General features: G+C 42.0%; 1 protein-coding gene across 1 annotated transcript in view; it reads left to right on the top strand.

Moving 5' to 3' along the window:
- Positions 1–1,794: 1,794 nt before the first annotated feature.
- Positions 1,795–11,251, top strand: part of PMFBP1 (polyamine modulated factor 1 binding protein 1) — a gene marked incomplete at its 3' end in the record, with an annotated part of 44,142 nt that continues 34,685 nt past the window's right edge. The window contains 2 exon segments of the mRNA XM_082863037.1: positions 1,795–1,860; positions 8,377–8,532. Of these exon segments, the coding sequence (XP_082719163.1) occupies positions 1,810–1,860; positions 8,377–8,532 (207 nt within the window). The 5' untranslated portion in view covers positions 1,795–1,809.

Here is an 11,251-nt window from a genome sequence, read left to right as displayed (position 1 = left end):
ATTAGAAGTTTACTGGCCTAGAGACCTATTCAGTGTTCTTTTAGGCCATGCTATTTTTAATCTTCTCATTTGCCTAACACTGTAGAGTAAATGTTTGCATCCCCTCAAAATTCATGTGTTGAAATCCTAACCGCCAAGGTGATAGTGTTAGAAGGTCGGGTCTTTGGGAGGTGCTTAGGTCATGTGGATGAAGCCGTCATGGAAGAGATTAATGCCCTTATAAAAGAGACCCCAGAGTTCTTCCTTATCCCTTTCACCATGTGAATTTACAGCAAACAAAGAAACAGCCATCTCTGAAGTGGGTCCTCACCAAACACCTAATCTGCTGGCACCTTAATCGTGAACTTCTCAACCTCCAGAACTGTGAGACAAAATTTTTTCTGTTGTTTATAAGATATGCAGTCTGTGATATTTTGTTGCAGCAGCCCAACCAGCTAAGACACCTTGCGTGGAAATGATTTGTAACATTCACCAATATTTCCTCTTGGGGGTAAAGGAAGAATGTAGGCGTAGCCATATGACTTGTTTTGGCCAATGAAATGTGAGCAGAAGTGAAGTGTGTCACTTCTACTTTAAGAACCTGTATGTGATTCACCTAGTTCCATTTCTGCTGGGATGGCAACAGGCAACATGCTAGATGACAGAGGTTCTACTAGCTGAGGACAATAAAGAGCAGAGCCCCAGCTGACTCATAAACGACGTGCAGCACAAATGAAAAATAAACCTTCATGGTTTTAAGTCCCTGAGATTTGTGGATTGTTTGTTACTGCAACATCACCTAGCCTCTCCCTACTGGGTAAGCCCAAGCTACATCACCATTCCCATGATGCATCTCTCTGCATGAAGACATAAGAGGGTAAACAATGCAGCAGATCAGAATACAACCCCATAAAACATTCCAAATTCTCACCAGCAATCTTGCTTCCTCTTGGCTTACATTAGGGATGTGGTTCACTACAAAGAATGAGTATTTTGATAGCTTCTCATTCTTGGAACTATTCTGCAGGTAAGTGCTTGGTGGAAATTTCCTCTGGTCTTAGAGTTTAAAACATAATGAATTAGATTGTTTTAATAAGTGCAGTGCATTATGACTTCAAATGCGTCATCCTATACTTACACACATACATGTGCACAAATCTTTGGTTTTCTTTGAGGCTTTTTATTTAGATAATTCTCAGCACTTTACAAGTTTCCTAACTTTACAAGCACCAACATTACAGTAACTTGATGCTGCAAAAAAATCACATTATCATATATTTCCAAATTAATAGTTAGAAATTATGGAAGGGAAGCTCCCCATGGAGTAGTAAGAGAGCCTCCCTGTCCTTGGGTAAGTCACTTAGCCTCTCTGGGCTTCAGTTTCCTCCTCTGTAAAATGGGGACAGTAATAGTATCTACCTACCAGGGTTATCATGAGAATGAAGTTGGTGTGCACATCCCATTTGATTCATAATTAGTAGTTAACTATATTTGAGCCATTGAATACTTAGAAATCTAGAAAGTAAAATCATTTCAGCCCTTTTACTTTCCAAGAAAGATGTGTTCAGAAACTATTTAGGCTACCAAGTGGTGATTTTTCGGAAAAGATGTAAAACCACGGTCCTGTCTTCCTAGCAAAGGCTTTAACACACTTTTGAAAACACAACAGATGGGTAGGCAAGTAGGTATTGCTAACAGTTCGGAAATTTTTCCAAACTCCCTGCTCAGAGCACACATCCAGGTGGGAAAATCTTTAAAGGGCCAGACTCATTTATGCTTTTTCCATCTTAAATTCTTGGACTTTTTCAGGTTTATAACAAAGCTCAGGAAATGCTAAAGCTTAAAGGAGAATTGAGAGGTACCCAGCAAATGAAAGATGAGGTAAGCATCCTCACTCCTCTATGTATGTAGAGTTGAAACTTTGCTACAAGGGACATCTTTTCCAGTTTCATGATTCAAAATTCCAATAACAACATCCCAAAATGTCACAGACAGAGGTGGACAGCAAAGCATGACATTTAAAAGCCCAGACTTGAGCTAGGTGAGTCTGGGTCCATATCTAATAGCGGTGTGATATTGGGCATGTTACTTACCCTCTCTGAGCTTCCTTTGCCTTACCTAGAAAATATGAATAATGAGCACCTATTTCAAAGGCTTGCTGTGAGGATTAAGTAAGATACTGCATGTAAAACACCAGTGCTTGGGGCTTAAGCACTTATTAAATATTGTTGCCGACATTTTCTCTTTATCTGGAATGATATGGAAACGGAGTGCTCTGATGACTCTATTATTTTGGTCAAACTGTGTTTATGTATTCCCTGACTTGTTCCAGAAAGGACTTAAAGGGGATGTTTTGGTTAGTATAGGGTTGTCCCACATGACATATGCTTTTTAACAGACCTCCTACCAAGAGGTCAGCAGCTTCTAAAAGAGGTGTTTCAGCTCCTTTCCTGCTGGATTACTAGTGGGAGCCATTGAGGATTCACTGAAAGTTCTGCAGGGAACGAGGATCTGGTATGGATTTTCTAGAAGGGCATTTCTTCATTCAGCTGATATCTCTGGGGCACCTTCGCTGTGCCAGGCATTGTTCTAGGGCCTGGGGATAAATCAGTGGACAAAATCGACAAAGATCCCTGTTCTTGTGGAGGTTACTTTCTAGTGAAATAATTTCTCCAAGGATATGATATGATGGAGAAAAGTATGTGGCAGTTGCCCAAGTACCAACAAGAATTGGCCCATCTTCCAAAGGTGGTGGACCACCTGCCATATGCCATGTGTATCCTAAGCCATATACTTTGTACAGTGTGCCAATTTTTAAAGAATTTAGAACACAATGAAATATACTCAGTCTTCACTATATGAACATAATTGGCTCCAAAATTTTTGCTCACAGGCAAAACCTCATGTAAGTGCCCATTAATTCCCATCACAAGTAAACAAAAACTGTAATTTTTTTTTTTTTTTTTGCGGTATGTGGGCCTCTCACTGTTGCGGCCTCTCCCGTTGCGGAGCACAGGCTCCGGACGCGCAGGCTCAGCGGCCATGGCTCACGGGCCCAGCCTCTCTGCGGCATGTGGGATCTTCCCGGACCAGGGCACGAACCCACGTCCCCTGCATTGGCAGGTGGACTCTCAACCACTGCGCCACCAGGGAAGCCCTGTAATGTTTTTATAGATGGAAAAGCAAGCTCAGGAATCAAGTTAGTAATATCAATAAGAATGTTTGAATTTACTGTAGATAATTTTAAACTCTTATTAAACAAGTAAACTGTAAAACTTCCTGTAGCAATGTTAATTTTTAAGATTTCCTGCTTTTAATGTAAAATAGATAGCTAGTGGGAAGCAGCCACATAGCACAGGGAGATCAGCTTGGTGCTTTGTGACCACCTAGAGGGGTGGGATAGGGAGGATGGGAGGGAGGGAGACACAAGAGGGAAGAGATATGGGAACATATGTATATGTGTAACTGATTCACTTTGTTATACAGCAGAAACTAACACACCATTGTAAAGCAATTATACTCCAATAAAGATGTTAAAAATAAATAAATTTAAAAACTAAAATTGTTGGTAGAACAAAAGATTTCCTGCTTTTTCTTTTTTTAAATTTATTTATTTATTTTGGGCTGCGTTGGGTCTTCGTTTCTGTGCATGGGCTTTCTCTAGTTGCGGTGAAAGGGGGCTACTCTTCGTTTCAGTGCACGGGCTTCTCACTGTCGTGGCTTCTCTTGTTGCGGAGCATGGGCTGTAGGCACACAGCCTTCAGTAGTTGTGGCTCGCGGGCTCCAGAGCACAGGCTCATTAGTTGGGGTGCTCGGGCTCAGCTGCTCCACGGCATGTGGGATCTTCCTGGACCACGGATAGAACCCGTGTCCCCTAGAAGTGGCAGGCAGATTCTTAACCACTGCACCACGAGGGAAGCCCAGATTTCCTGCTTTTTAAAACATAAGTCTCACTAGAAACTGATATGTTTTGAATGGTAGTCGTGGCTAAAGGTGGTTTTCCATTGTTTATTGAAGACTTGTCCTTATCCTCACAAAGGTAATTTCCCAAAGATGATGAATTTTATGGTATTGTTGGTGGACTCCAGTATTACTCTCGAAAGTGCCACCAAGCTTTCTTGTTCAAGTGCCAAATCCTGGGAAATGCTGCCATCTTGAATCTTGGTAATGCTTCTAGGGCCTGAGAGTGCTACTGAATCACAAGCTTCAGTTAACCTCAGCTCCCCACAAGAAGCAGCATGAGACTATCTGTCAGTATTTTGAAGCCTAGAGCAAAATTTCTTCCTGGCTTTTGAAATACATGTTCAAGAAGGCATGCTCTTTGAAAAAAGACCCTTTAATCAGTACAGAAAATTTGCTTCAGTAAATAACCTATTTTCCAATCACTATCATGCGTCTGGTAGCAACTGTAGCCTCAGCACTCACCATTTTGCCTGTGGTTGGTAGCTGCTGCAGATGTCACGTGCCTTCAAATCGAGTGACCAGGTTCCAACCCCATACAAGCAAAACTGGGTACAGGCACACATCGTTGTATTGAGCTTCACTTTATTGCACTCCACAAATATTACACTTTTTACAAATTGAAGGTTTGTGGCAACCCTATGTCGAGCAAGTCTATCGACACCATTTTCTTTTTTAACATCTTTATTGGAATATAATTGCTTTACAATGGTGTGTTAGTTTCTGCTGTATAACAAAGCGAATCAGTTACACATATACATATGTTCCCATATCTCTTCCCTCTTGCGTCTCCCTGCCTCCCATCCTCCCTATCCCACCCCTCTAGGTGGTCACAGAGCACCAAGCTGATCTCTCTGTGCTATGCGGCTGCTTCCCACTAGCTATCTATTTTATGTTTGGTAGTGTATATATGTATCGATGCCATTTTCAATAGCATTTGCTCACTTTGTGTCTCTGTGTCACATTTTAGTAATTCTTGCACTATTTCAAACTTTTTCATTATTATATTTGTTATGGTGATCTTTGATCAGTGACCTTTTTAAAATTTTTATTGGAGTATAGTTGCTTTACAATGTTGTTAATCAGTGATCTTTGATGTTACTTTTGCAAAAAGATTGCGACTCACTAAAGGTTCAGATGATGGTTACCATTTTTTAGCAATAAAGTATTTTTAAATTAAGGTATGTAATTTTTTAGCTATAATGCTTTTGCAAACTTAATAGACTACAATATAGTGAAAACATAACTTCTCTATGCACTGGGAAACCAGAAAATTTGTGTGACTTGATTTACTATGATATTTGCTTTATCTCAGTGGTCTGGAAGCACACCCACAACATTGTCAAGGTAATGCCTGTATCTAAGTGCACAGCTTATGTAAGTGAAACTCACCTAGCAGTGGAGGCTTGTGATTTCGGCCGTTGTTGAAGACTTCAGATCTAGGACAGGATCAGATGGTGCCTGAGGGTCAGCATTAGACTCTCAGTTCTTCTCATGCCCCAGTACTGGTTACAGAGCTTTGAATGATGAAATGTCAGATTAAATCAATTCCTACTGCATATTGATACTCAAAAGGCATCTGCCTGGAATCTAGCGTTCATAAAGTACATAAGATTAGAAATAGTATACAGTGACCTCTGTGCACAATATTAGCAAGAAATTAAGTTTACTGGAACCTCAGAAACACTTGCCTTTATGGAGTTCTGAGGTGAGCACAGCCTCTTCTTACAACTACCTACAGTAAAAGTAATACATGGTTCATGGAAATCACCTTATTACTCTCCCAGGGTTTTCATTCTGTTCTGATGAATAAAAACCCTTGTGTAATTTGGCCTTCAGGAGTGAATGGTTAGGTTCTGATTTAAAAAGCAAATTTCATTTGACATCCAGCAAAATACATTTGTTATTCAACTGGTTTAGGGCATCCTCAAAGAAAGGATTATTTATTCCAAACCTCAAAGAAATTGCCTCAGAGACTCTGAGTCAATGCTAATGTCCAAATTAGATGAGATCATCTACATTAAAGATCCAATTCTGAAACCCTAGTGGTGCAACAATATTGGGCTAGCAGGCCTACTGCTCAGGGGACATCTAAAACTAGAAGGAGTGGGCTTTCTTTTAATTGGCCTGAGAGAGAGGGCATTGAGCTTTTAACATAGAGAGGCTCAAGTTGTATATCACTGGTACTTTGTTAATAAGTCCTCAGTGTGCCAGGCTTCGTATGCAACAATCTGGTGACATGGCCCTCACCTTAGGATGCATATATTCAGCATCAAGGCTAGAGTATAGGGCATTTGACACTTCCATAGAGTAGGCATTGTATTGTCACCTTATCTGCTCATGGATGCAAAAGACAGTCCTGTGGCAAGGGGGGAGGGGATCCCGAGGACCCCACTCCCGTGAGTCTCCATACTCTATTCCCAGTATGGCGGTTATGAGAAAAGGGATTTAAAGCACTAGAATCAAACTGCTGCTCCTTGTCAGGTCAAGGATTTTGTTTTCTATTTAGAGAACAGTGTCGGTACACCATTTTTTAGCTGCTCTACACATATTCTCTTAAGAGAGTCCCTGGTAATTGTCTTAATGGTAATTACATGCTTGGGGCAGTTGACATGCACTGTTATTTTTCAGAAAGTGGGGAGCAAGGGACAGGAGCAGGAGAGGAAGAGGGAGAGTTTTGAGATAATGAAATGCTTTTAATGACAGAGCCACACCGTTAACCTAATTAAACTGTAAAGTGGTTTTAAAAAAATCCAGGTACTAAATGGAAATGAAGGCATAAATCAGCTGAGACAGCGGCACTTCTGGGAAACCTTCTGAATTCCGAATACTCTGACATTGCCGTGTAGGATTCTCGTGGTTATTCTCTGTCCACCCCACCTCCCCGGCCTCGTGCAGAGGTCTCTTAAACTGACCTGTCCAGTAGGCTTGATTTATGATGTCCATATCAGGTCTCCAGCTCCCCCAGGAGTGTGCGTTATATAGCTCATATATTTAAGAAGCCAGTGCAGTCAGTGGGACATGGTGGCAGAGCACTGGCTGCAGGGTCAGGAGAGCAGAGCTCTCCTCATTCTGCTGCTAACCACCTGTGGGACTTTGGACACTGTCACTTGGATCACTTTGCCATTTCTGTGCACTCATGGCTTCTGTGTGCTTTTGCACCTGCAACTCTCTTAGAAGAATTGCCCCTTGGCTTTTGGGTTCACTTTGCTCGTAAGAGCAGAAAGTTGGAAGTCCTTGGGAGCTTACGTCCCATGAGGCAGCCCTTAGCCATTGACTGGCTGATGCTGAGGCTGACAGCCCAGCTTTCATTGCATCTAAGCAGGACAGACTCTGAGGTGTAACTTACACTCCGGAGTTTCCTATGGAATTAGGCTGAAGCCACTCCCGCAAAACTTTGTCTGAAATCGTGCCCTTGCTCGGTTTCTTTCTCTTCCCTGTCCTGCTTCCCCCACCTCCTTGCTGATTTCTCTTGGGAGTGTTTCTTGAATAGATGCCATGAATCCTCACCAAAGAGGCTGCTCTGGGTAATTTAACATAAGCAAGCACCTACTATAAAAGCACCAGCCACAGTTCCAATATCTAAAGCTTGGAGGTGGTAGTGCTTGCCCTCAAGAGTGTTACAAAAGGTTTGCACGGTGATAGGACTCAAGCACTGGACAGGTTCACAGAGGGCTTCTTGCTAATTTCTTTTTACACCGTTGTCACCGACAACACTGGGAGTGGAAGGTGGCGTCCTCTATGACAGGGCACCCACCCTCTTCCCACAGCTGTACACCCCCAAGCCCACCCAAGCTGCTATGCTCCCCATTCTCTATTTTGATCTTGATCACTAATTTCCATCTGACCTAGCAGTAATTAACAAATCTTTTTCTCTCATAATCAAAGACAGGGATCTTGTGCAATCAACCCAGGGATTTTACTTTTATTCCCATTGGTGTACATCTCCAAAGAAAAGCACTAGGTTTATAGGTGTGGGTGGTCTTCGGTTTAGTGGGTAGAAGGGAAAGTTAAGAGACTTTTCAGAAGCCACATCAACTCCATCACTGATTCACAGTAGTCTTGACAAGTCCATTTGACATCTCACTATGTTCATCTCATCAGTGACAGAGCCATTAATATTTATAGACAGTCCACTAGGTACCTGAAATTATTCTAGGCACTGACTTTCTCTTGAAAAGCAGGGGAAGCATCTATGATGCACCCACAGTAGTGGGTGAAGATTAATTAATGTAAATAAGTAATTGTCTGAATAATGCAGAGCACCCGGACACCTCACAAATGGATACTGTGTAAACATTACGCTGGATGAGTAATGACAGCTAAGGGTTGATGGACAAATTTCCAGCAAATTTAAAGTCTCTGTCAACCAGTGAATGAAAGGAAGCATTTTCTTGATAGTTCATAATTGATGCTTTTGTTTTTCTGACTGCTGAGGCGGGGGAGAGAGACAGAGAAGTGAGCAGCCTGAACAGCAAGCTCTTGAGCCTGCAAGCTGACATCAAGAATCTACACGATGTCTGCAAGAGACAGGGGAAGACCCTGCAGGAGAATCAGCTCTGTGTGGAGGAGGAGATGATGGACAGCGGCCACGTAAGGGCTTCAACATCCGTTTCCCACCTCTGCCCCCTCCGCTTCCACCTCTGCCCCCTTGGGCAGGACCAATAATAGAAAGTTCTTCCACTGGTCATTCAAGAGCATTTATTGAGCAAGCAATGAGAAAGAATTAAACACACACACCCTAACACACACACACACACACACACACACACACACACACACACACACACAAATGCCATCCCTGCCCTCAGGATTTTTCCATCTAGCTATCTCCAAGGTCATCTACATCTGAGCCTCTGTCTTTTCCTTATCTGGCCTTTCACACCTGGCTTTGCAGCATCTGAGGCCCATTGCCCTGAAAAGACCAGATCATAGTTATATAAAGAGAGTAGCATCTCTTAATGGATTTTAGACAAACTTCTAAATCACCCATGAAAATAACAACCATCCCACTTGCTCCAAGGTGTCACTTCCTATCGGTGCAGCAGGAGCTCTTTATTGCCACACCTGCAGCTCTCTGCCTACAAGCTTTTCTTCTGGAAGCAAGACCCAATCATAGGACAAGCTGAAGTACAGAAGAGTTAATACCCCTAGAAGCAGCCCTCAACCAATGACTGATGGGGAGATGGTTGATTAAATAACCTATCTCCCTTGCCCTATCTCACTGGAGATAACTCCAGGCATGCTCTTTGCTCTGTCCCAGAGTTCCTCAGTGGGGCCCAGCATCAGTTGCCTAACAGTGCTAACTAGGTTGGTAACACACCCTTTCACAGTTTCCTTCCCTGCCTTGTTCATTTCCCCGCTCCCCCTACCTGAGTTTCCTAAAATCACCTTCCACATAAGCTGCTACTTGACGTCTGGTTCCTTGCCATAGGACTTGCTTCCAGAGGTGCCCAAGCCAAGATAGTCAGTAACACCTGTCCTGAACAGGAGGACCTCCTGGCATGATCATCTTTCTTGAGACTGTGATTTTGAACTAATACTTATCCATAGCCTAGGCAGTTCATCAGCTGAGGCAACTTCATTTCACCCTGAGGTTTTCTCCCTTGGAAACTCTAGCTCTAAGCTCTTTAAGCCAGTCTCTAAATTTTTCCACACAAGCAGGGGAGCCAGCCGGGAGATATTTTCCCATAGCTCTGTAAACACTTCGGGTTGCCAAGAACTCCTAACTTGCAGTCTTCATTTCTGCTTAGGGACTTGAGTCCTTGGCAAACATAAGGCAGGTACTTGTTGCACAGACCTGTTGTTAGACCTCCAAGTTAGCATCTTAGGTGCTGTGTAAATAATCACCATCATCTTCAACATTTGCAGTCAAGGACCTGGTCTCTCTTAATTGTGTCTGTTAGAGTTCTCCCGGGACTTACCACCTCCCTATAAGAACCACAAATTGTTCCTCTGCAATGCCCTAAAAATGCTAACAACAAAGTAATTCTACCTTGTCTTACTGAGCACTACTGTCCTTTCTGTAGGAAGTCACAAATATAGAAAAATCCATTGGTTTTCCTAAATGGATCCCAGGAAGAATATTACCATAATTTATTTTCTTTCAACATTTTAAGATATTTTCACCATTGCTGTTGCAAGTTTATTTATTCCCCCAGTCAGGGAAAGCCATGTGGCAAATAAATGTACCTGGCAACTTGGAGGGAGAAAGGTATTGTCACATTTTTCTTCTAATTGCCCAGAAGAAGGTTGAACAGCTTGAAGCAAGCTTTAAAACATGCTTTTTTTTCCCCAGCACTTAGTGCAGAATTTAAATTGCAGACTACGAATACAAATACACAATTAGATGTAGATTTAACACTCATCTACTCAGAAAATCATGCAAGATCTGCCTTCCACCAGGAAATATAATATGGGAACAAAGGGGGAACCCAAGACTTTCTGAAATTTTGACTAATATCTGACAAGGAGCTGGAGAAATAAGCAGGAGGTCATAGTTCAGGACACAGTTGTGTGAAAAAATCAAAATATTATATCAGATGTTATGTGTAACTAAAGGAGTGGCAGGCAGAGGGTAGGTGACCTTGTAAATCAAGAATACGTTGTGCTCCAAATCCCACGAACAGAGAGAGCTGTGCCTAGGGAAAACCAAGTGAGGTGCCTAGGGTACAAAAAGTGCCAACCCTGTACTTGCTCAGCCCTGAGACTGAATGCCTCCTTTAAATTTGCACATCACTTGCCTCACTCTAGTCCCAACCCTGCTCATGTATCAAAAGTGCCTCCATTAAAGTGAAAGGAGAAAAGGACAACAGAGATATCATAGTAAAACGATGATGAAACCAGAAAAAGAGCAGTTTCCCAGGCTCCTTTGGCCCCGGTGGTGGCATGGAGAGAATACCCTGATATTCAGTAGAGTTTGGATTGCCAAACTCATCTTTGCAGTGGACTGAGGAATTATTTTTAACAGAAAACTGTAAGAAATTTGATTTCTGCGGATAAAAGTAATTCATTGAATATATAAAGATTTAATACACTCGATGGAAATTATCACACAAAGATATCATTTTGAATGATTGGGAATAAAAAAACTTTAAGAGAAATTGCTAAATGCAATGTGGGATCTAGGATTGGCTCCTGGAACAGAAAAAAAAATAGTAGAAGAACTGATAAAATCCAAATAAACTATGTAGTATAGGTAATAGCAATTTACCAATGTTAACTTCCTAGTTGGACAAATGTACCATGGTTATGTAAAATGTTAACATTAGGGGAAGGTGAGTGAAGAGTATATGGGAACATTCTGTACTAC

The sequence above is a fragment of the Leucopleurus acutus genome (genome assembly GCF_964270905.1).
Source record: "Leucopleurus acutus genome assembly, chromosome: 20".
NCBI classification, from domain to species: Eukaryota; Metazoa; Chordata; class Mammalia; order Artiodactyla; family Delphinidae; genus Leucopleurus; species Leucopleurus acutus.
The sequence above is the reverse complement of the archived record's forward strand: the minus strand, read 5'-3'. Positions and strand labels throughout refer to the sequence as shown.